Source organism: Myotis brandtii, unplaced genomic scaffold (genome assembly GCF_000412655.1).
Source record: "Myotis brandtii unplaced genomic scaffold, ASM41265v1 scaffold17, whole genome shotgun sequence".
In the NCBI taxonomy this organism is placed as follows: Eukaryota; Metazoa; Chordata; class Mammalia; order Chiroptera; family Vespertilionidae; genus Myotis; species Myotis brandtii.
In genome coordinates this window covers 3,308,624-3,335,256 of record NW_005356259.1, presented here as the reverse complement: position 1 = coordinate 3,335,256, position 26,633 = coordinate 3,308,624, and the positions used below count along the sequence as shown (strand labels likewise).

The window sequence follows — 26,633 nt, the reverse complement described above, 5'->3', positions numbered from 1 at the left end:
AGCAAGCCCAAAGCTATGTAAACAACAGTAAAATAAGCTTCTTATACTCACCGTGAGTGTTGAGCAGTCAGAGACATTCAGCTCTTGCAAATTTTTACAGAGGCCTAAATTAAACAAGTGACATATCACTAAACAACATATTACAAATGTTTAAACTTAAAGTTTTTCCATACTACATTCAATGCGATGTATTCATTAGGACACAAAAACCTTGGCAAGTCTTATTCTAAGTACTGGTTTCTTTTCCCAGAAAAACGATTTCTTTTGGCTTTAAAATTAAAATATATACACATGTTTATTATTGTTTGAGGATTACAGAAGGAAGCGGAAAAGAGAAAAATACTACTTTGTGGAAAACAGCATATATTTAGAGCTTTTGGCTTCAAAGCGCTGACGAAAACCAACCTGCTTTTTTGTGGCATGACTTTTTGTTCATTTTTTGTTGTTGTTTTCTGTTTCCTTTTAACATTTTATTATGAAAAATTTCAAGCATACAAAAATGTTGAGAGAACTAAAGAATTGTACAATAAATATACCCACCACCTAGATGCTACAATTTACATCTTATTGCATTTGCTTTATCACATATCCACTTGTACATCCATCTCTCTATCCCTCAATCCATCTTATGTTTTATGCATTTTAATGTAAGTTGCACATCAGCATACTTTCCTCCAAATACTCCAGCATGCATGTCATAAATAATTCAGCAAGTATAGTAATTAACAAAACATTTATGATTTTTTTAGGTTAAATTGACATACAGTTTGCGATGAATTACAATTAGAGAAGTGGAGGGTTAGAAAGGCCAAGTGTCTGATTAGCCCTGGGACCAGAGGCAACTGTGCAGCTTATGGTCTTGCAAGGAAGACAAGACATGCACACAGAGCTAGACAGGAACGTGACACACAGTCAACACTCGGGGTTTAGACTGACCGGAAATAAAACTCCAAATCTGAGACAAAAGAGTAGCAGTTAGGAGCAGGAACACAAACAGTACACAGGAGGAATGCTTGAGGCAAAGAAGGGGGAGGACACCCATCAAGAAGGAAAACTCTAGGCTAGGGAGTGATCCTGGCATTCACACGGCCAATGAGTAGAAAACACATCTGCCATTCATAACCACATAGCCCCACAGTAATAACAACAGAAATGTTGTTAATTATAAATCCATTTTGAGCATTTCTTCATCTGCCAAGAATGGACTATGTCCTAAGTAATAAATGCAAACCAAAACCACTTTCAGGATGAAAAAAATGGAAACCATTCTTTCATATAAAAATGGAGACAATTCTTTAATATGTGCAGATCTTGGAAGTCATCAATAATACTTGCTGGCTAAGGAAAAAATAGATTGCCTCCCAAATATAATAACTAAGTTTATGAGATTAAGATTTTTATAGAATAGTTACTTGAGAGTAATTCATGCATTCAACAAGTTTTTGCCAAGAATCTGCTTCATGCTAGAAACTCTACAGGTGCCAGAAATACAACAGTGAACAAAATAGACAAAAATCCCTGCCCTGATGAAGTTTACATCTTTGTTTGGGGGGAGGGGGTGGGACGATTATAAACAAAAGAAATATCTGCTTTGACAGATGGTGATAAGTGCTCTGGAGAAAAATAAAACAAGAAAGAGGTGGAGAGCAGCCGGGAATGGCAAGGGGTGTGGCTTCCAATACAGCAGAGCTGTGATTGCTGAGAAGGTGACCTTGAGCCGGGGATACCGATACAGTTCAGTTTACCCTTCTGGAGTCCACATTCAACATGACTGGTGGTTGGGAGACAGTAAATGAAAGAATAAGCTCGGGAAGACAGCCATTGAGTCCTCTCTTTTTTGCACATCTCAAGGCTGCAAGAGGGAGGAAACCCTTTAATTCTTGAATCCAATGTGCTAATAAACTACAGGTTTCGGTTTTCACAGCGCTAAGCCTAACACTGTGTAGTGCTTGCCCTGGACCAGGCACACACAGGAGCCCGTTTCATCCTCTCAACAATACTAGAGGTATCTTCAGTCCCATTTTACAGATGCAGAAGGTGAGGTGAAGTAATTAGCCTGAGGTTGCAGAGATGAGCAACTAGGAGGGCCTTGATTCATGCTCAGGGCTCCAACATTTAGCCACTAAACAAGGCAATTGGAGGGTGCAGAGCCTTATACACCACTGCTCTGCATATGCCTTTATTATCTGGAATGTCTTGCTTTTAAAAAAGAAAAAAAGCTGCTATTTGTCAATAACGGTGCTTACAATGTCCTTAACTAATGTTTTTTTTTTCCTGCAACCTAGGGATTCTACCATACCTCAGTTGGATCTCTTTGTTCTGATCTGCATTAGTTAAGATTACCCAAACTTGGATTTCAAAGGAATACTTTCATTGTTCCATCTGTCATACCAAGTAATTGGGGCCAGCTGGATGTCAGGATGCGCGTGGTTACCATCATCATCCTGCTTTTCTTTTGTAAAGCCGCTGAGCTCCGCAAGGCAAACCCTGGGGGTGTGAGAAGCCGAGCGAATCCTGGCCGGGTGGGTGGGGGCCGGAGGGGCTCCAGCCCGGTCAAACGCTACGCACCGGGCCTCCCCTGCGAAGTGTACACGTATCTTCATGAGAAATACTTAGATTGTCAAGAAAGAAAACTAGTTTATGTGCTGCCCGACTGGCCTCACGATTTGCTGCACATGTTGTTAGCAAGAAACAAGATCCGCATATTGAAGAACAGCATGTTTTCCAAGTTCAAAAGGCTGAAAAGCTTGGATCTGCAACAGAATGAGATCTCCAAAATTGAGAGTGAGGCTTTCTTTGGTTTAAACAAACTCACCACGCTCTTACTGCAGCATAACCAGATCAAAGTCTTGACCGAAGAAGTGTTCATTTACACACCTCTCCTGAGCTACCTGCGCCTTTACGACAACCCCTGGCACTGTACCTGTGACATAGAGACGCTTATTTCAATGCTGCAGATCCCAAAGAACCGAAATTTGGGGAACTATGCCAAGTGCGAAAGCCCACAAGAACTAAAAAATAAAAAGCTGCGTCAGATAAAATCAGAAGAGTTGTGTAATGAAGAAGAAAAGGAACAACTGGACCCGAAACCCCAAGTGTCAGGGAGACCCCCAGTTATCAAGCCTGAGATGGACTCTTCTCTTTGCCACATTTACGTGTTTCCCATACAAACACTGGACTGCAAAAGAAAAGGTTTGTAAGTTTCTTTTTCTTTAAATTAATTTCAGAAAGAGGAGGGAGGGAGAGAGGGAGGGAGGGAGGAGAGATAGAGGGAGAGAGAGAGAGAGAAACATCGATGTGAGAGAGGAACATCAATTGGTTGCCTCCCAAACACACCCGCACTGGGGGTTGATCCTGCAACCTGGGTATGTGTCCTGATGGGGAATCAGAACCTGCCACCTTTTGGTTCATGGGATGACGCTCCAACCAGTGGAGCCAACACCGGTCAGTGTGTAAAGTTTCTTGCTTTTTCTTTTTCATGGGCAAGTTAAAATGTTCTTTGAATCTTACAACTCATTCCTACACCAAGCCATGCCTTGGAATTTCTGGTGTAACTTCCCCCAGAAATCTTTCTCCAATGACAGTGCTGGAGTCCAAACTCAAGATGGTTGGTGGTTTAGGGGACATTACAGGAGGGTGGGAGGGACAGCAATTTGGGCCCTGCTTTCATTCGCTTGCCGAAAGCTGTGGCTATAAGGAATTCTTTTCATCTTAAATCTGATGTAATTTAATTGATGTCGGCAAACCAGTGGGTATGAAAAGCAAGTGCCAAATGCTGTTTACATAACCTGACTTAGCCCACGTGAAGGCAGAACATGGTGTGCATGTGTGGGGAAATGACGACCTCAAGGAGGACCATGTGCAGAGCAGGGCTGGTGCGAGCGCTGTCAGAGGGAGGCCAAGTGGAATGCGGCGATGGTGTAGCTCATAGTTTAGTCTTCAGGTTTAATAAGCACTGGCTAACATCCTGTGTCTTAATTGTCCCCAAGTTATCCAAAATAAAACACACAAAAACACGGCGGGAAAAACTAAGTTAAAAGTATTTAATCAAAGAACTATGAGACTAAGGGAATCTTTCCAGAATATTACCTGCTTCCTGAAAATCATTACTGGGTTTTTTCTCCCACATAATCTTAGGCTAGTACTGTGCAGGATTTGCACGTACAGGATAAATTCATGAATTAAAACAGAAGGGAGGTTTTAGTAATGCTGCTGACATGTTAGTGAAGACATTCTCAAAGTGTAGTCTCAGAACCGCTGATCTACCCTAGGGTAACAAGCCATAGGACAGTGTCTGTCTCAATAATGCATATGGATTAATAACTTAGTTGTAATATTATATTAAAGCCAGATGTCATTGAATTAGGGTCTTGTGGGGCATGGTGTCATTCCTTCCACTTACTTGGGGGCAGGTTTTGCTTTGTTTTGTTTCTTTAAGAACTAAAAGGGAAGGCACAGAACATAGAGACTCTGGCTCCTCTCAAGGGAACCATAGGCAGGAATTTGCTGACGTTGAAGAAACAGGCAAACTGAGCCAGCAGGAAGTTTGTTCATTTGTCAGCGAGGTCATGCTCAAGCCCTGCCCCCTTCTATTGGACTCTGGAAGGTGGCACCTGGTTGGGTCACATCACAGCCATGTGGCCTGGAAAGGTTTGCTTACTGTGACACCCTGTGAATTGTATACATTTTGATGCTATAGCAGAGCAATTACAGCATTGTAACCCGGGAGATGCCATTCTGGGGTCCCCTGGATTTAAGAGAGTGTTCATTAATTGAGAACCTCCTGTGTTCCAGGTACTCCACACACAGTCCTGTCCACAGTTGACTACCCATTTACAGTTGAGGAAATGAGCCTCAGGGAGGTCAAGTCACTTGGCCGAGCGAGGTCTTGATCCTGCTGTCTTCTAAAATTATATATTCAAGCAAGCAGCTATATGAACAATGGAAGCATTAGAGAATTCCAGAAAAGTCAGTATACTAGTATGTAGTGCCCCTGTGGCCAGATTGGGTGGAATTTCCCAAATATTGTTATGGTGAGTAGTGCTTCATTCTGAGGAGTGTGTTTTACTAGGGTTTCCTTTGTAGTGCTTAGAAACTTGAACAATATTTTTTAAAACTAGCCAGGTGAGTGTGGCTTAGTGGTTGAGCATCGACCTATGAACCAGGAGGTCACTGATTCCCAGTCAGGGCACATGTCAGGTTGCAGACTTGATCCCCAGTGGGCGGCATGCAGGAGGCAGCCAATCAATGATTCTCTCTCATCATTGATGTTTCTATCTCTCTCTCCCTCTCCCTTCCTCTCTGAAATCAATAAAAATATTTTTTAATAAAATAAAATAAAAACTAATTCAAAGCTACTAATCCTAGACTTGGGTTAGAAAAATTACTTGATATTGCTGAGGTTCTATATTCAAAATAAAGTTAATTTGCACTTGGTGCATCAGGTGGTAAAGAGTAAATAGGTATAGTTAAGTTTATTAATTATCTGAGAAAAAAATTCCAATAACACAAAGTTAAAGACTTCTGTAGCTAGATTACATTTTCATTTAAGAAGAGATAACTTGTTAGGAAATTTGTTTTTTACTGCTTTTCTATTCTTGGGCCTTTCCCACTCCCATGAGCCTATTTCTGCCCTTGTCCTTTTTCCATGATATTTTTGTCTTTCTCTTGGCAAAAATAAACTTACAAAAACACAAATATATTTTTATTGCTTTATTTCCTCCACTTATTGTCTAAATACAATCTTCCATATATGCTCATAAATTCATTCCCCCTGCTTTAAAAATACACATACTATTTACTGGGAAACAATATAAATAAAATTTAATGACATACACAGCATATATAACATAGGGCATTGCACTAAAAGACAACTCAAGTTCCTCCACATGTTAAAAAATACATAAATCAGAAGCTATACTTTTTAGATTTAAAATGTAGATAAAATGAAGAGTAGTTTTGTCTTTTAATATAATCAATATAAATCTATTCATTATTTTTAATTTTTTAGTATATCGTTGATGTCTGTATGTTTAAAGGCAAAGATCTTGTCTATTAAATGCCTTTTGGTGCTGCTTGGCCCAGGGCATGTGCTTTAGATGGATGACAATAACTAAGCTGCTTTCTTTGTGCTGGTAAAGCAGTAATTTAAGTAAACTTTAAAAATCAAAATACATAGGAGTTAAAAATCATGTCTAGACTTCAAGTATGACAATCTGAATATAATTCACTGTATTTCCTTATCCCGTTCCATAAATAGGTAATGTGTCAAATGCTGGGAATAATTGTCCTGCCATGTTCGTCTCGAGCTCCCTGCCAGGATGTAGTAATTTCACCACATGTCGGACACTATGCAGGCTCTAAAGAAGCCTGAAACATGCCACCAAGAGTGAAGCTGGCAGTGATGTTAATGAACCAGAGCTGTCACCTAAGTGCTTGGTGTGCCTAAGACAGCAGCTGCATGCATGACTTCATGTACTGCTCACAACCTTAAAAGCAAGACTATTATCCTCATTTTATAAATGAGGAAACTGAGGTGTTGAGAAGTTAGGTTGTCTTCCTAAGGCCACACAGGCAGTCCCCAACAGTTACCACGCCATTGCGCCCTATGCAATGTCATCTCTCCCTTCAATGTTCTGGGTACATCTGTTAACCAGGAAAATTTATAAGGATTTGAACCCTCCTCCTTAGGCTCTATACAGTGGACCCTGCACATGGTACCACACAAGGGCCCGAATACAGATCCCCTAGCTCAGGAGTTGTGCCTCTCCCAGCTGACAGATGATGAGTCAGATGGTATGTGTAGGGTGCCCTAATATGTGCCAGTTTGACCACAATATGACCACATAGACCTCAAAGATCACTATTTCTGCCTTAAACATCTGACAGTAAGAAAAATAAATAATAGCCTTATTCACTGGGAGACAGGCACTTTGCCAACAAAAGTTAGTCTTTCAAAGGGAATAAATGTAAGATTAGTTGAAAGGCATGTTTATGCCATATTGAGGTAAATTGATTTGCCAAAAATACATGAAAGTAGCAGTTTTAAAACTGCCTTTTAGCTTCACATTTACCAGAATAATTTACCAGTTTTAAGGATTCATTTTACCTCTAAGATTAGGACTGGGAAGAATTATGCCTATAAATTGTCCCCAGGAGCCTCTGAAGTTAATTTCACCACTGGCTTAAACAATAATTAACATTTTTTTATTTGCAATAAACAGGCCCATTTATGTCTCTTTACCCACTACTACTAAGCCTTCAGAGTAGTTCTGACATTGCTGACAACCAAGATAGACTATTAAATGGGAAATTACATGGAGAAAACTTCCCAGTTTCCTCCTCAAAATCAGCAAGGCTTGGGTGGGGAAGAGGCAAGGTTTGTCAGGGGTGATAATCAAGTAAATATGGTATTTGTTGAGGGTTTACGAAGAATTTCAGGTGGAAGCAATTAACCATGTGGTGTCTGGTCTAGAAATGGAGCGCTGGCCAAATTTGACCTCTGGCCTGGGGAAATTTGTATTTATGTAATCTTTATCAAAACAAACATGCTTACAGCATGGATGGAACTGGAGAGCGTTATGCTAAGCGAAATAAGCCAGTCGGAGAAAGATAAATATCACATGATCTCACTCATATGTGGGATATAATGAACAACATAATTTGATGAACAAGAATAGATCCAGAGACAAATGGTAGGTTGTGGGGGGAGGGGTAGAGAGCAACCAAAGGATTTGTATGCATGCATGTTAGCATAACCAATGGACACAGACACTGGGGCGGTGGAGGCTTGCCTAGAATGGGAATGGCTGGGTGGGGAGGGGGGTCAATTGGGGAAAAAGGAGACATATGTAAAACTGTAGACAATAAAAATAAATAAATAAATAAATCATTTAAAAAGACACGCATGCTTTACACCAATATTTTCAATTCTCATTCAAATTTAAAGCAAAAGAACTAAAGAGCTGTTTATACTCATCAATGCAATAAAATTTTTCTATGATTTTTCTAAGCCATACTAGTAAAAGGTTTGGTTTGCAATTCCTGGTATTACTTATGGATCCTGTTTTTACTCATGGCTGCTGCTAACAATGCCAAAGTTGTTTCTGCAATTCATGTTCCTTTTCCAGCATCCACAGGTCTGCCACGTTGCTTAAGCTGGGGTTTCAGGGTGTTCTCATAAACATTTTTTCTACCCATTTATTTGTGGTTAACCCTTGTCCTCCAGTGGTCTCAGATTCAGCCCAGCAGATGTGGGTTCAGTAAGTCAGTCCTGATACAAAGGCTGCTTTCCAGAACCTAGAAAATGCTGACTCTGGTGACAAGGAAGACCTACCGCCTTTAATGGCTTGATAGCGCCTTGGTGAGGACTTGGGCTTTTATTCATAGTGAGATGGAAAGCCACTGCAGGATTCTGCCACCTGGAGGGTGGAAGTCATCTGGGAAAATGACAAAACGGACATGATCTGACTTACAACATTTTAACAGGATCACATAGGTTTAGGATACTGTTGGGATGACCCAGATAAGAGGTGATGGTGGAATGGGCCACTGTGGTAGCAATGGAAGAAGTGAGAAGAGGTGGGATTCCGGATTTCAAACTAAAGCTCTATTCTGTTTTTAAAAGCCTTCTAAGAAGATGTGACAGCCATTCTCAATAGATATTCCAAATGCTAAATGCCAAGAAATTTTCTTTTTTTAATTCATTGGGGTGACATTGGTCAATGTGAACATATATGTTTCAGGTGTGAATTTCTATGTTACAAGATCTGTATATATATATTTTTAATATACTTTATTGATTTTAGAGAGGAAAGGAGAGGGGGAGAGAGAAACATCAATGATGAGAGAGAATCATTGATTGGCTGCCTCCTGCACGCCCCCCACTGGGGGTCGAGCCCACAACCCAGGCATGTGCCCTTGGCCGGAATCGAACCCGGGACCCCTCAGTCCACAGGCTGACGCTCTATCCATTGAGCCAAACCAGCTAGGGCACAAGATCTGTATATTACACCGTGATGGGCACACGGTGCAAGAAATTATTTCTAATGTCTGTTCTCAATTGTCTCTGTGGTTTCCAATTATCACCAGGATCTCCATCTCCTTGTTTACATGTAGTGCCCAAGAGAGACCATAGCTCTCCAGTTAGGGTCTTGCTGATCCTAAAGGGAGGTTTACCCTACTGTTGCACCATTATAATAAGTTTAACTCTTAAAAATCTTTCGCCTTTTAGCATGTTGACAGATACAGCCCTAGGTCAAACGGAACCATGTCATATTGGAGGACAGAAATAAAATCACTCCAAATTTTCAAAGTACTTTTATTAGAAGAGGCCTCAATATATAACCTGAATCATTAAACATAACAAACATTAATGAGCTCCTATTATTTACCAAGGGCTAGTTATCTATTGCTGCCTAACTATTCCAAAACTTCCAGGCTTCAAACAACACACTTTATTATCTCACAGTTTGTGTGGGTCAGGAAACCAGACGTGGTTCAGCCAGGTCCTCTGGCTCATAATCTCTCACAGGGTTGCAATCAAGGTGTTGACCAGGGCTCCGGGCTGTGATCTCATCTGAAGGCTGAACTGGGAAAGGATTCCCTTCCAAGCTCATACGGCTGCTAGCAGAATTTGATTCCTTAAGAGCTGTTGGACTGAGGACCTGAATTCCTTGCCAGCTACTGGCCAGAGGCCACCTTGAATTCCTTGCCATGTGAGCCTCTCCACCATAACAACTTTCATCATCAAAGCCAGCAACAGAGAGTCTGATAGCAGAGCAAAAGTCACAATTTTTTGTAACCTAATTATGGAAGGGACATCCCATCACATTTGCTGCATTGTTAGAAGCAAATCACTAGGTTCAACACATACTCAAGGGGAAGGTTTTACACAAGGGTATGAATAGCAGTAGAGGGGATCATTAGGTGCCATTTTAAAAGGTGTCTGCCACATACCATTTATTTATTTATGATATACTAGAGGCCCGGTGCATGAAATTCATGCACTGGAGGGGGAGGGGGAGTTCCTCAGCCCGTCCTGCGCCCTCTCCAGTCTGGGACCCCTTGGGGGATGTCCGCCTGCCAGATGTCTGTCCCCCCTGGGATCAGGCCTAAGCTGGCAGTCAGACAACCCTCTCGCAGTCCAGGGCTCTCGCAGTCCAGGACACCCTCGCTCCTTATCACCCACCTGCAGTGGAGGCGGGAGAGGCTTCTACCACCACTGCTGTGCTCACCAGCCATGAGCCCGGCTTCTGGCTGAGCGGCGCTCCCCCTGTGGGAGCGCACTGACCACCAGGGGCCAGCTGCTGCATTGAGCGTCTTCCCCCTGGTGGTCAGTGCACACCATAGCGACTGGTCCTTCCTCCCGTCATTCTGCCATTCAGATTTGCATATTAGGGGTTTATTATATAGGATTAGGCATTGTTCTAAGCCTTCCTCATGAAGCTTCCATGGTGAGGAGGGGGTAAGAAATAAAAAAAAAAATATCACTGAAATGTATACTAGGGTAGTTGATAACTACTGTTGAGAAAAAGCAAGGAATGATGGTATTATTATTATTATTACCCACTTGAAAGCAGGGAGATGTTATTTTAAATATGTACAGAGCCAGAAAGGTCTCATGGCCATCCCAATATATTGACTGACCCCAGTTTCTCCCCTACCCCTATTTCACTCTTCATGCCAACCTTGAGGATTCTAAGCAGGTGGAACAACATCAATGAAACAGAAAGGTGCCATGCATAGGCAGCAGAGCATAGTGGTTAGAAGCATAGATTCTGGGCGAATATGTTTATGTTTAATTCCTAGGAATGTGACTGTGGGCAAGTTGTGCCTGAGTTTCTTCATCTATAAAAGGATAATATGCCCTGGCTGATGTGGGTCAGTTGGCTGAGTGTCGTCCCATGCACCAAAAGTTCACCAGTTCAGTTCCCAGTCAGGGCATATGCCCAGGGTGCAGGTTTGATCACTGGTCGGGGTGCATACAGGAGGCAGCCAATCGATGTTTCTGATCTTTCTCTCTCATCGATGTTTCTATATCTCTCTCTCTCCCTCTTCCTTCCTTTCTCTTTCTCTCTAAAAAAAAAAAATCAATAAAAAATATTTTAAAGACAATAAAAAATCGAATGATAATAATGCTGCTTAGCTCGTAGGGTTCTTGTCATTTAATACTTGTTAGAGAACTTAGAACAGTTCCTACACATTGATACTAAGATCCCATCAAGAAGAGAAAGCAAATTTAACAGAAAAATAAAGGATACTAAAGAAAGAACTACCAATATCATCCCATTAAAGACCATGGATTCTGAGCTGTTAAAAGTAGAGAAAGCCCTGGTCGGTGTGCGCAGTTGTTAGAGCTTGGACCCTGTGCATCGAAGGGTCGTGGGTTTGATTCCCAGTCAAGGACAGGTACCTGGGCTGGGTTCAATTCCTGCCCCCAGGTGGGGTGGGTGTGGAAGACAACCAGGCCATCTGTGTCCCTAATGTGGATGTTTCTCTTTCTCTCTCTCCCTCTCTTCCCCTCCCTCCCTCCCTCTTCCACTCTCTCTGAAAAGCAATAGAAAAAATATCCTCAGGTGAAGAGTAACAACAACAACAACAAAAAAGTGGGAGGTGGGGAGGGAGGGATAAGCCTGAGTCTTTTTGAAAGTAACTATACTATGGATTAAGAAATCATAAATAACAGAGGGATATATATATATATATATATTTGGGAGAATTTATCAACAATTAAATTATTCTGTACCAAAAGGGGCATTATGGATAAATGGCTACCACCTTTCATGCATTTATTTTACTCCACCCAGTTCAAAGCATCTCTACTTATTCAGGAAGTTTGGGGGCCATGCTATTTCTCAAGTATCAATGAATCTGGACATTTTACTTGTTTCTTCTAGTTTCCTTTTGTGGGAACAGAAAAGGAACCTGACTTTACTTGCCCTACTTAATTCACCTCTTTCATTTCTGATTTTATTTATTTGGGATAAGATCTCTTCAGAATATTTTCCAAAGGGATAAGAGAAAGGGCAAGCATTATGCTAAAATATGAAATAAACACACTTCATATTTTTGAAAAAGCATGGTTTAAAGGCAGACATGAAGAGTAGGAGATACACGAGGTGAGCCTTGGTTTCCTACTAACCTATCACCTGGCCTCCTCTTCCAGAGGCGTAGCCTGTGGTAGCAGCAGCATTGGCGCTGGTGTACCTACTGGTACTATTGTTCCGGCACTGCTGTCCCTGGGAAGGGTCCGGGAGTGACGGAGCATCAACTAAATCAAAGAATTCAGAGAATAAGTGCGAGATGAGGTGCACAGGCAACAAGTCAGGACGACTCTCTCTGGCATGTTAGCATCCAAGAAAAGGAGAAATAAGATAACAGCTTGAGGGTCACCAAGCTGTTTGTTTGATTTTTTAGGGTGGAGAGACCTGAGCTTATTTGTTGGGCTGAGGAGAAGGATAAAATAAAGATGCATCAAAGAGGCAATAATTTCTAGTAGAAACACAAATAGAAGGTTGGAACTGCTGCGTTTCATTTTAGCTTTTTTTTTTTTTTTTTTTAAGCTTCCTGGGTGATTCTATGGGCAGGAGGCCTGAACCCACCGTGGGCTTCCCCTGATGACTGAGCCAGCTGAGCTGTGTTGCCTCTTGTTCCCTTGATTTCTCGCCGCTGCCTTGAGGAAGTTTCTCTGAACAGCTCGGCAATGAGCGGCTCCTTAAGTGTCATGCACTTGGCTCACAGGCCTTGGTAGAATTTGGCACATGCTAAGGCTTCTTCTTTCGGGCGTTCTTTGGCTTGAGCTGTCCTTTTCTCTGTAAGAGCTGATGCTTCAATCACACAGGTGTAAGAATGGTAAGAGCAAAAGGGAGCGAGAGGAGGCTTGATAACCTGAATATTATTCATGTTTCCAGAGCTGAAGAAAGTTCCAAACAATATCCCTCCAGATATTGTTAAACTTGACTTGTCGTACAATAAAATCAACCTACTTCGGCCCAAGGAGTTTGAAGATGTTCATGAGCTAAAGAAATTAAACCTTAGCAGCAATGGCATCGAATTCATCGATCCTGGTAAGTTCCACAGACTAGCCCTTTTAACCGGTGACAGGTGTTGTCTATTTTTTCTTCCTATGGCAACATTTATAGTAAATACAATTTAGTTTTCAAAAAACTTTATAATACGATGTTTGAATTTAAATTAAATGTGATTATTTTAGAATTTGTTTAATTAGAACTTGTTTAGTTAGATTAGATTAGGTTAAAACTTGCTTAGCACTCAGAAATATTTGCAGAAATGTTTTATGAAGTATGTAATACTATATATTACTAAGCAACAGTTGTTTAATTAGTTCAAATAAGAGTGTTTTATAGAATACAAAAAAAGAATATATGGCTAGTGAAATTCTAAATGTGATTTTTAAAGGGAAATTCAGATTTGGCATTTTCTTTGCTATTCATTAAGTTCCAACTTGTTTAAAGTAGGACTTAAAAAAAAAAAACTTGTTTCAAGTAAATTTGAAACAATCTGCTAAGCACCACGTTCATAAATTAAGATAAAATGTCCTCAAACCAGAGCCAGTCACATTTTATCTAATCCTAGATCAAGATCAGTTCTTCCCATCTTTCAAATCTCTTCTCTATTTTCTAAGCAAGCCTCTGGCAAAAACAAGAGTGGTGAATTACACAATGGATTTAGAAAGAACTGAGAATTGCTGCAATATTAGTCAGATTTGTAACATACATATTCTACGTGCCTTCACAGTGCTATTTCAATTTGAAAAGTCTTATCTATAAAAAACGGTTATTAATACTATTAAAAGTGCAATGTTAATGTCAAACATTGTGAGCACAATTTTCTGCTTTTCTTAATGGTAACTTAATGCCATTAATAGAACATTAAGATTTTAACAAGATAGAAGTGAAAATTGAAAATGAATGTTCTAGAACTACACAGGTATATTTTAGTATTAATAACATGGTTTCAAAATATTAAGAAACCATAATTTTTAAAACATTTCTCAAGGGAACAACAATACGCTACACTTATATATAGTCTGTACAGATAATGTAAACTTGGGAGTATCTTTAAATTGTGAGGTCAAAGCAATTTTCACTTCACAGTGAGTAAGATTGCTACAGAGACAACTCTTCTCCCAAATGAAGCAATAATCATGCTCATGTGCAGGCCAGCCAGGCCACGGGGTGAAGGACCTGGAGGTGGGGACCTTCTTTTGCTCCAGGAGAACCAAAGACCCTCGAGACAAGCATGCCTTGTCCCAGGTCCCTGGGCAAGTGTCTAATTTCCTTCTGATCTTGGCTAACCAACTATCAAAAGTATCCACGCAGCCCTAGCCGGTTTGGCTCAGTGGATAGAGTGTTGGCCTGCGAACTGAAGGGTCCTGGGACTGATTCCCATCAAGGGCACACACCTCGGTTGCAGGCTCCATCCCCAGCCCTAGTAGGGACGAGTGTGGGAGGCAACCAATTGATGTGTGTCTCTTACATCGATGTTTCTCTGTCTCTCCCCTTCCCTTCCTCTCTCTCTAAAAATCAATGGAAAAAATATCCTCGGGCGAGGATTAACAACAATAAAAAAGTACCCATGAAAACAAGTTTTCGAGCTATCTCTAAAAGAGACTTTAAGTTACATTTATTAAAGTAGTGCATAATAATGCAAACAATATTTTAATTACAATAAAGCTACATTATATAAAGAAAACCGGAGAAAAATAAGAGATGACAACACAGAAATAGATAATTGTACAAAATGGGTTTGTTGTACTTCTACGGGTATTTTCCTCTCATCAGTTACGAAGTTCTTATAATTGAGAGGACTCCTTTTCCATCGCTGGGAATTTCTTTCCTGAGGGCCTGTGATGTGGTTCAGCCACTGCGTTTTCCTTGCTGACACACACTGTAAAATGCAGCAGTAGCATTCTTTCTCCTTTGTTCAATTCAATCCCAGGAAAGTACTTTCTACGTTAGCAAATGTGTATTGAACACCTACCAAATGCCAACCACTTTTCTTTGTATATCTTCTGGAACAAAAAAGTATCTCAGCACTTTAAATGATCTAAAGGAGTTTTAAAATAAAAGACCTTCTATATTTTGAGGCCTTTGAGATGAAACCCTGCCAAAGTAGGCTTACATAACGACTTGTGCTGGTGGATACAAATGCAGTAAGATCTGCCAGTCTTTAGGAGGTGTGAACGACAATCTCATAAATTACAGATATTATTGTAAAGAAGGGGAAAGAGGACAACCTACTAGGGGTTTTACCTCCCTTAAGAAACAAATGAAAACTAGCTTTTCAACGTGCCTGGATTCAGATGGTTTCAGTAACAACTGTAGTGCTTTCAAAATAAAATCTAGGAATGTTTACACATGCTTTCAATCTGAAGGGCTGACTTGTTTTAAGAAAAGTAAATTGTTGAGATCATTGACTCACAAATGTTAGCAAATAGAAAAAAAATGCAGTATCTTCAGAACAAAGATTACAAGAGCTGACCTTTTGCTCCTTTCTACCGCCTGCTCTCCCCACCCCACACCCCCAATTATTTGCTTTGTACTCAAATAGAGTTATTTTTGAGGGGGGATTATGGGTGTTGTCTGAGAACAAATGATATGAAAATGCTTGATGGTATTAGTATGAGGACATGTTTTCCAAATTCAAAATAAGAACACTTTATGCTCTAACAAGAGTATTTTAAAACAGCAATAAGAAAATGTTTGAAATCAATGAGAAATATTTGAAATTGGGATTGAAGTATAAATTTTAGGGTCAGTCCACATCAACTAAAATAGGGATAATCTAGGTTTGAATTTGTTTACTTTAAAAAAATATAAAGCTTCTTGTTGTCTTATTTTGTGTTATGTCTTTGATATTTGTTTTAAGTATCCATTCCCCAGCAGAATTAAATACATCTGATTCAAAGCTGATAGCTACCCAGTACTATAGTCTGCCAAAACACAACCAGATGTTTTCAAAATGTTGATAAAATTGTTTTGTTTTTAGACTCTACAGAAATATCTACAGGAATATAATTCCCTCCCTCTAACCTGGGAAAAGGCTGTTTTTTGACATTTTTCAGAGTTTACTGATATCCCAGGGAGCTTTCAAATCATCACCAGACAATTTCATGTTTTATGCATTTATATTATATGCATTTATCTTACATTTGAAATATTTTCCTAATTCATGCTGATTTTGTGGCATCTTTCCAGTGAGCATAAAAATACACGTGAGCCCAAAATACATCTTTTAGAAAGCTAACTTAAAACTGATTTTAAGCATATAAAATATTGTGTTCTAGTCCATTTAATCCAGGGGAAAGCTTTGTTTGAGTAAAAATATATTTTAGCACTTCTCATTTGGATGCATGTACTGTTAGGAAAATACGGTTAAAACCAAAATGCCCTGTTCCATGCTTCCATGTCTCTGGATCCACTCCATTCATCTGTTTATTTTGTTCATTGGAAGGCAGGGGGAGAGTGGGTGGGTGGAAGGTAATCAACCAAAGACCTCGTATGCATTTATGCATAACCTATGGATGCAGACAATGGGGAGGTGAGGGCCTGGGGTGGGGGGCAGGGATGGGCTGGAGGGGGTTGATGGGGGAAAAAGGGAACATATGTAATACTTTCAACAATAAAGATTAAAAATAAATAAATAATTGGGGGGGGGACACCACAAAATGTTCTCCCAACACAGAAATCCTCTCCACAAAAATAGTAGAGAAAGAAAAAAGCATTAAACCAGACGGCGATGCACATCACAGGCAATCCCCTAAGAGATTGCAAAGACAGAAAAACTCTCACATTTTGCATAGCCAAGCAGATACAATCCAATGCATACCTGTGTCAGGATAAGTGACAGCTAGTCCTCGAGTAAGAGGACTTGACAGCAGCATTTGTCACACACAGTTAATCCTAACTTCACCTGGTGATTGAGGTGACCAACTGTGTTAGTGAATTGGCTTTATCAAGAGGAAAACAAACTTTTCTCTTTATGACAAGAGGTAGTTTTGCAATGTGGTGCAAGGCTCCTACCCTCCCACAGAAACTGGGAGAGAGGGGTGCTATCTTTCTCGATGATTACATTTCAAGGAGGGGGGCTCCAGGTCCTTGAGAAAGACATTCTGACTCATAAAACTGACAACAGGCCTTAGTCTTCTAAAGGATATGTACACACTTCAAAGAGAGGAGAAAGTACTTAGCATTACAAGTTTTCTGAAGTATGTGCTCTGAGAAAAAGGAGGGGATAAAATATTTTCTTCTCAACAGGATAAATTAAGTCTCTTATTTTTTAACATATTTGTTCTTATAAACAGCATACAATTGCATTTAACCCAATAAATTACTCATTGGTTTAATAAATATTTTTTGTTTCTAGCTGCTTTTTTAGGACTCACACATTTAGAAGAGTTAGATTTATCGAACAACAGCCTGCAAAACTTTGACTATGGAGTATTAGAAGACTTGTATTTTTTGAAACTCTTGTGGCTCAGAGATAACCCTTGGAGATGTGACTACAACATCCACTACCTCTACTACTGGTTAAAGCACCACTACAACGTCCACTATAATGGCCTGGAATGCAAAATGCCTGAAGAATACAAGGGGTGGTCTGTGGGGAAATATGTTCGGAGTTACTATGAAGAATGTCCCAAAGACAAATTGCCAGCATACCCTGAAACATTTGACCAGGATACAGAAGAGGATGAGTGGGAAAAAATACATAGGGAGCACGCAGCAAAGAAGCAAAGTGTAAGAATCACTATAGTGGGATAATCTAGAGATTCTTCTAGTTGCAACTAGTTATGTATTTGCTGTACTGGTGTCAAAAAAAAACCACATGTTTACATTTTGATTAACTGTGTTGCCTATTTATGCAGGGTTATCCAACTAAAGGAAGGTTTCTTTAATTATTTTTTATTATTAGAGTAATCAAGGAAATACTCTCATCCTGTTTGCCTGAACAGCCTTTGATGATGATTCCAAACTAGTAGCCTGCAGAAGATGGCTTCTAATGACATTAGAATTTCATAATGTCCTGTTGTAAATGTTTTTACTGCTTTTAAAAATAATTTTTAAAATGTTCATTTTTACATGCCTTTTGATAGCTGCACAGACATATCTAAACACAATCAAAATGAAAAGATACAAATGCCTGGTAATAATAAAATGTCATTCTCTCCCCTCCGTCCTCACCCCGTCCCCACCCCCACCTGTTTTCAATAAGTCAGCTTATACATTGAATAAATTTCCATTTCTGATTCTTGTGCATTCCAAATCCTCAGCTACTCTTCGTTGATTCTTGCAAAACTGCCAAGCTAGACCTGAAGGAGAATTGTCACGAGCAACAGTAGAGAATCCGAGAATCATGTTGGAGGCAGGTCAGAAAATGAGGAGGGGCTGCAGAGGGTGTGAATCATGAGCCCCGAAGAGGTGTCAATACAGCGAAAATGAAAACAGAGCTGGTTTTTCAATAGCATTCAGACTAGGAAGCCATCTGTTAAGGGGAAGGGGCTGAGCCCTTCCTGCTAAACTGATCGTTCAAGGAGCATAAAACAAAGGATGAAATTCGGATTCAGGGCAGGAGTTGGGATAAAGCAGAAACAAAAAAAGAAAAAGTTATATCAAAGGAAATGAGAGAGGGCTGGTGCCTAAGAGGCCCTATCATTTGGGTTTGCAGGTTAAAATTAACTCACTGAGAGCAACAGATCCCCCCAAAAAAGGAGGAAATACCTGGAACCTGACCCATCAGTTTGTATTTTTTAAAAATCTTTATTGTTGAAGGAATTGCATATGTTCTCCCTTCCCCCCTGCCATTGACCTCCGCTAGCCCACCGACACCCCGCACCCCAAGCCAGTTTGCATTTTAATAGTCAGCTGTACTGTTAGAAAGAAAAGTAAAATGAAAGAAATATGTACATATTCCTAAAAGTCCCACTTTTTCCTTTTTATACAGATTTCTTACTCACATGGAGTTGAATACATTTTTATTTCTCATATCAAGATACTCCTAAAATGTTTATCAACTGGTCTTATTTGATACTTGCACCAATTCCCAAAACACAGGAAATGGGATAGGACAAATAGTAATGAGCATTTCTTAAGTACCTGCTAGATGCCAGACACTATATTAAGAGCTTCACATATTCTATTTCTAATTCATAAAAGAGTCCTCTGAGATAGGTAATATTATCTGCCTTTTCTAATGAGAAACACAAGGCTTAGGTAACTTGGACAAAGTCACAGTGCTGACAGGTGGCAGAGCTAGGATTCAGGTCCACCTAAGCCAGCGGTTCTCAACCTGTGGGTCGCGCCCTCTTTGGAGGTCGAATGACCCTTTCACAGGGGTCGCCTAAGACCATCCTGCATATCAGATATTTACATTACGATTCATAACAGTAGCAACATTACAGTTATGCAGTAGCAACGAAAATAATTTTATGGTTGGGTCACAACATGAGGAACTGTATTTAAAGGGCCAGAAGGTTGAGAACCACTGAAAGCCCTCTCTGCTGTGCAGGACTGCAGAGTGCGCTTTATTATTGTTTTATTACAGTTGAAATCCAATATTATTTTGAATTAGTTTTAGGTGTAAAGTACAGTGGTCAGACAGTCATAAACTTCACAAAGTGTTCCCCCTGATATTTCCAATACCCACCTGGCACAGTGCATAGTTATTAGAACACTAGAGGCCCAATGCACAAAATTCGTACAAGAGTAGGCCTTCCTTCCCCTGGCTGCCGGCACCGGCTTCCCTCGCAGCCCCGGTTTCATCCGGAAGGTCCTCCAGTCTAATCAGCATATTACCCTTTTATTATGTAGGATTATTGACTATATTCCCTATGCTGTGCTTTCCTTCCCAATAATTATTTTGGGAAGTAAAATACAGTTGATAACCAATCTGTACTTCTTAATCCCTTCACCTTTTTCACTGAGTCCCTCAAGCCCCCTCCCCTCTGGCAACCATCAGTCTATTCTCTGTATCGATGAATCTGTTTTTGTTTTGTTTGTTCATTTATATCGTTCTTTAGGTTTTACATATAAGTGAAATCGTCTGGCATCTGTCTTTCTCGTCTGACTTATTTCACTTAGCACACTATCCTCTAGTTCCATTCAGGCTATCACAAATAGTAAGATTTCATTCTTTTCTATGGCCGAGTAATTATTTCATTGTGTAAGGGGGTTAATGGGGTGGGCGGGGGAAGAGCAGGAAAGGGGACTTCTGTAATACTTTCAACAATAAAGATAAATTAAAAGATAATAATAATAAAATAATTTGGTAGATCTATAAGTATTGGCATGAAAATATTCCTAAGAGACAAAGGAAAATATAAACTAATATGGCCTCTTTCATGTTAAAAATTTTAACTGTCTTTTTAGTCACAGATATGTAAATACATATTTAAAAAACAGAAAACATAAGATTGAGTATCTTTTAGTAAGTGTATGAGTTTGAGAGAAATTTTGATTTTACTATATATTATTAGAACTTTTAAAATGAGACTATGTTCTTCTACTATTTATGTTAGGAGATAAATTGATGATATATAGATAAACACATGCCAGACACACACAAAAAGTGATCAATTAGAATAGAGAAAGAACCAACTCCTAGGATATACAATCCAGTAAGAGCTGACTACATTATAAGCTTTTTATACTCTTGTAATTGTCAATCTTATGGCCTAAGACTGTAACCCAGGTTTCCATTTTCTTTTTACTTTTCTTTACATTTGTTTAATTAAAATACAAGAAAGCGAAACAGTTGTAATTAACATACTTACTGACAAATCGCAAAGTTTTCAATCGGAGAGGACAACCACGAAAATTCAAGCGCAGCACATTGAGACGCCACCGTTGCAGAGTATGCACTACATATTTATCCATGATGGTATGTTTTACTGAGGAAAAATCAATCTAAAAAGGATAAACAGATGATATCAAGAAATAAAAAGATCTTAGGCATATAAAATTTTTAAATATTTTTAAAGCATCAAGGACTAAAACATTTTTGATAATATCACTCATTTGGGGGCCTTTTGTTCTTGTTGTTTTTCATGGTCATTCCTAGGTTTAATTACAAAACAAATTCAAAATGTCCGGTCCAGGTCAACAGCTGTGAGGGTTGGCAGCCTCACATCCACCCCAACCCGATCAGTTATCTTGGAGTGGACTGGACACCCCCATCATCTCAAGTGAGCCCAAGGCTGCCCTCCCCCACTTCAGTAGCAATGCAATCTGGGTTAATATTTCTGCCTTTTGTTTTATGAGCACAGACTATTTGCTGGGTCCTTGACCACAGGAAAGACAATTTAGAGTGTGCGGTTATAATGACCTTTTCGTAAGTTATAATTTGGACGTTATTCTAGAGAAAAGAATCGCCTGAATGGACCTGGCTGATCGTATGTAAAATTGAAGAGCACAGAGGTGTATGTGAGTTCTGAGTGGCCAGGGCTAGTTGATAAACAATAACATTGATAACATAGTATTAGTAGTATTTTTCAGTTGAAAGGGTAAGTTTATAAACATTCAAATTTTTGCCTTCTCAACAAAGCAATTCTTAGTGCTAAAATGCTTGTTATAGCTGTGCCACATTTGAGCATTCATGAATAAAGGCAAAAAAGTAATTGAACATGAAAGGCAACATAGAATTGTGGAAAGGGAAATTTGCTGAACATAATGAAACTTAAATTCCTATCCTGGCTTTGTTATTCATGGCCATGTGCTCATATATGCTCCATCTACCCAGTGAGGTCTCTAAGTAGAAGTGCTGTTTTTTCCTGCCAGGCTTCTGAAGTATTTGTCTTCATATTGATATTGTACATATTCTTTCCCTTCCAGACCATTTGAATTCATTTTTTCTTCTTCTTTAAGGTTTTTCCAAAGGAAAAAAGTAACACCCCAATCTGTCACTAAGTAAGAGATTTATTAATATACATATTATTAATTTCAGACAGGGAGAGAGAGATAGAAACATCAATGATGAAAGAATCATTGATTGGCTGCCTCCTGCTCGCCCCCTACTGGGGATCATATGCCCTGAGCAGGAATAGAAACATGAGGTAACTCCTGGTTCATAGTTGATGCTCAACACTGAGCCACACGGGCTGGGGGAGATTTCTTACTTTAAACCCCACTTTACTTTGATTCTCTGAGTGTGGTTCTAGGACCAGCAGCATCAGCATCGTCCAGGAACCTGTTGGAAATGAAAATTGTCAAGCCCCACGCCAGACCTACTGAGACTCTGTGGGTGGCAATCGGCAATTTGTTTTAACAATCCCTTCAGATGATCCTGAGACATGCTCAAGTTTGAGAGTAACTGCCTTAAACTAAAAATAAATTTAAGACAGGAATACTTAATTTGTTAGCCATTATGGGTTACCCAAGACAGAAGCTCATTTTCTTCTTGCCATTGTGGCACAAGGTAAGAGCACAACAGTACAGCCAAGCAATGGAATGGTGCTCTGATGGGATATAAAAATGTTGAGGTGACTTATCAAACTAGAGCCTCGGACATGTTGTCAACTCCTGCTGGTTTTTTTGTGCAAGTTTTAGAGTTGCTGCAGAGTGGCCCTGGCCTTTTATTCATAGGTGAGTCGAAGCACATGATATCATGAGTCCTCCAATCATCAGCCGTCAGAATGCAGTGGCAAAGTCAGCTATTGATTGAACTTTAGGCAACAGAGGAAATGTTGCCACTGCAAAACTGATTGATGGCATACATGATCATAGTTGTTGAGATTAAAGCATCATCCATGAAACAGAATAGAGAGTCATCGGGGATAATACATGCTTATTTTTGGTTGTTGGCTGAGACCTCTCGCCAATGTCTTTTTGGACTGAGAAACACAGGCATGTTCTAAGTTACCAGAACAGTACAAAAGTAGTAGGATGGGAAGGGTACAGAGGTACCGGCCTAGAAAGTCCATATCAGAAAATGCCTAGGTGGATGCGTGTCTGTGTGCATGCAAACACACGGAGAATATCGAACAAGCTTTGTTTACGTGTTGTGTATTTTAGCCTTATTTCATGCTCAGTTGTTTTTTTCCTTTGTGCCATATTAAGGGCTGCTTTGTTATACTTTTGAACAAATAATCTAGTTGATATTTATTTCATGCTCCTTACATACAGGCTCTACACTCAGAACTTTACTTGCATGGTTTTTATTTATCTCTGCAGCATCCTGAATTAGGCACTGGTAAGCCTCACAGGTACAATAGAACTTTGTATCAATCCAAAAATAATATTCAATTTATTTCTACCATTTAAATTAGAAAAAACTAATAATGTGTCTCTTAAAATAACATTGCCTTTTTATCTCATCTTTCAGGCTCATCATGCCTGCACAAGAGAAATAAGTGCACCTACTCTTGGTGGCCACATAGTGAGGAGGGGAAGGAAGGCAGTCACTACTGCATTTGGCTTATAGCAGTCCATTCTCTTTTAAGGACTAAAATACGGTCATGCACCATATAATGATATTTTAGTCAATGGTGGACCACATGTACGAAGGTGGTTGCATAAGATTATAATGGAGCTGAAAAATTCCTATCACCTGGTGACATCGTAGCCATTGTCACATCGTGGTGTAACACATTATTCACATGTTTATGGTGATGCTGGTGTAAACAAGCCAACTGTGCTGCCAGTCATATAAAAGTATAGAACATGCAATTACACACAGGACATAATACTTGATCATAAGTGACTATGTTACTGGTTTAGGTACTTATTCTACTATTTATCATTATTTTAGTGTGTACTCCTACTTACACACAAAAAAAGTTCACTGTAAAACAGGATGCTGTGTTACGCCAGGCAGCAGCCTCATACATCTCGTGTTTGCCACATCTTTTAATTGCATCATTTTCTCTTGTGCTTGATTTAATCTCATGTTGTTTTATATAGTAACATGCTGTACAAGCTTGCAGCCAAGGAGCAATAGGTTATACCAGATAGCCTGGGTGTGTAGTAGGCTATACCATCCAGGTTTGTGTAAACGCATGCACTCGATGAGGTTCACACAATGACAAAACCACCTAGCGACACATTTCTCGGACATATCCCCATGTGTTCAGCAGCACATGACAGTAAAGACACAGCTTCAGGTAGTGACTACTTACATGATTCCACAATGTGCTATTTTGTATCATTGCCATCCAGGCATGACAAACTTGACCAAAAATTATCATATCTTTTAAATTGAGGTTGGAGAAAATCTAAACACAAAGGAAAGAAATATGTCATTTTGAAAAATATGAATTTTGATGTAACTCTTCCACTTAGCATTTTTTGCTATTAATAATGATAATGTAATCCATACATCGCAGAAGCAGGGATCTAAGTGCTGGAACTTTATCTGAAGATAGGAATTTTATCTAAAGCACCATAACTTGCCCTAGCTGGTTTGGCTCAGTGGCTAGAAGGAGGGTTCCTTTTCCCCCACATGCTCTCCAGCACTTGTCGTTTGTTGATTTGTTGATGATAGCCATTCTGACAGGTGTGAGATGGTACTGCATTGTCATTTTGATATGCATCTCTTGGATGATTAGTGACTTTGAGCATATTTTCATATATCTCTTGGCCTTCTTTATGTCCTCTTTCAAAAAGTATCTATTTAGGTCTGTTGCCCATTTTTTGATTGGGTTGTTTATCTTCCTTTTGTTAAGTTGTATGAGTTCCTATAAATCAGGGGTCCTCAAACTTTTTAAACAGGGGGCCAGTTCACTGTCCCTCAGACCGTTGGAGGGCCGGACTATAGTTTAAAAAAAAACTATGAACAAATTCCTATGCACACTGCACATATCTTATTTTGAAGTAAAACAACAAAACAGGAACAAATACAATATTTGTATTTGCATGTGGCCCGCGGGCCGTAGTTTGAGGACCCCTGACTTAGAGAAAGAGAAAGGCAGGAAGCAACGCCCTAAGGGCTTCACACTGTAAGAGAACTCATTAGGACCTAGTAAGCTCCACCTGTATGCATGCATATAAGCATAACCAATGGACACAAGACACTGGGGGGTAGGGGAGGCCAGGGGAAGGTCAAGGGGAGAAAAAAAAAAGGAGACATATGTAATACTCTTTGTAATACTTTAAGCAATAAAACAAAATTAAAAAATAAAAAAAGACCTAGTAAGCTCCAACACACGAAGTAGACAGGAGAACTTCGAGCACAGCTGCTCTGGGTGGACCGAGCCTTTATTTCCTGGACCTTTATTCCCGAATCGCCACTGCCCCTCGGAAGGTCATGTGCTCAGTTCCCTAAGGTTGCTGTGACCAATGACCACAAACTGGGTGGCTTCATACAACAGAAACCTATTCTCTCACAGTTCTGACGACTAGACGTGTGCGATCACAGCGTTGGTAGGGCCATCCTCCTGAAGGCACAGCAGAGTGTCCTTGTTTCTTCCTAGCTTCTGGTGGTCGCTGGCTTTCCGTGGCTTGTAGCTACTTCGCTCCAACCCTTGCCTCTGTCATCATGTGGTCTTCATTCCTCCTGGGTGGGTTTGAATCTCCCTCTCCTGTCTCTTATAAAAACACTGCTCATTGGACTTAGGACCTACCTTCTTCCAGGGTGACCCCATCTTAGCTAATTACATCTGCAAAGATCCTATTTCCAAATAAAATCACATTCTGAGGTTCTGGTTACTAGTAGACATGAATTTGGGGAGGATATTATTCAACCCAGTTCAGTGACCTAACTCCTCTGAGTCTGTTTCATCAGCAAAATGAGGCTCTGTGATGAGATGATCTCTCAAGGCTTCCGCCATACCTAAAAGCTTATCATTACTATTGTGACTCATGACCAAATGGTTAAAACTAGACCCCTGACTGTACTGCCATTGTGTAATTGTTAGTGTTAAGTTTAAAGGGTTTACTTTTCCACATCAACGTGATTAAATTATTTTCAACTACAAATCCTAACAGGATATTATTTGTAATTTTTTAGAAGTTCTATCTAATTGGATCCTACACATCATATAGATGCTAGATTCTTACATAAGTGGAGACAGACTTTTATCTGAAAGGTACACTTGCATTCTTGTCTATATAGTAGAGAAAACAGGAGCTACTTAAAAAGGCCATATAATGCCTTTTCCAATATGTGGGGAGTTATTTATTTACTAGTTCATTTTACACTTATTGTTAAGCACCTACTCAGTGACAGTCATATCTTACTAATTCCATAGAGTATTGTCCAGAAATATTTTAAAGGCAAGTATTTCACATCTCAGTGTGGAATAAACTTTGCAAAGAATTTAAGTGCAATTACCATGAACCTCACTTTCTCCTAGGAAGTCATGCCATTGTAGTATAATATATATTGAGAATTTTTAAATGTTAAATGCATTTATACTTGAAAAGACTAGAAAACAATCCCATAAGAAACAAAGGCTGTTGCCAACATGGAAACCTGGGGAAAATATCAGGCAGGTGAGTGTGGATTTTTAATTCAATTTCATAGACAATCACTGCATGGTTATTCTCATGGGCAAGACATCCTAACCCCCAAACTGGAAAGATGTAGCACAGGAGAATAAAAAGAAGTTTTAAGAAAACTATATGCCAGTGAAACTATATCCTATATAATAAAAGCATAATATGCAAATCGACCGAACA

General features: G+C 39.7%; 2 protein-coding genes across 2 annotated transcripts in view; one reads left to right on the top strand and one right to left on the bottom strand.

Annotated features, from left to right (window-relative positions):
- The window catches only part of LRRC17 (leucine rich repeat containing 17), a 51,806-nt gene extending 33,525 nt beyond the window's left edge, over window positions 1–18,281 (top strand). The window contains exons 2-4 of the mRNA XM_014536961.1: window positions 2,286–3,192; window positions 12,912–13,067; window positions 17,389–18,281. Coding sequence (XP_014392447.1) covers window positions 2,421–3,192; window positions 12,912–13,067; window positions 17,389–17,786 — 1,326 coding nt within the window. The 5' untranslated portion in view covers window positions 2,286–2,420 and the 3' untranslated portion in view covers window positions 17,787–18,281. The remainder of the gene's footprint in view (window positions 1–2,285; window positions 3,193–12,911; window positions 13,068–17,388) is intronic.
- Window positions 1–26,633, bottom strand: part of FBXL13 (F-box and leucine-rich repeat protein 13) — a 156,339-nt gene that overhangs the window by 90,785 nt on the left and 38,921 nt on the right. Inside the window, exons 7-9 of the mRNA XM_005862988.2 lie at window positions 24,134–24,229; window positions 20,795–20,927; window positions 52–104 (exon numbers count right to left, since the gene is read on the bottom strand). Coding sequence (XP_005863050.2) covers window positions 52–104; window positions 20,795–20,927; window positions 24,134–24,229 — 282 coding nt within the window. The remainder of the gene's footprint in view (window positions 1–51; window positions 105–20,794; window positions 20,928–24,133; window positions 24,230–26,633) is intronic.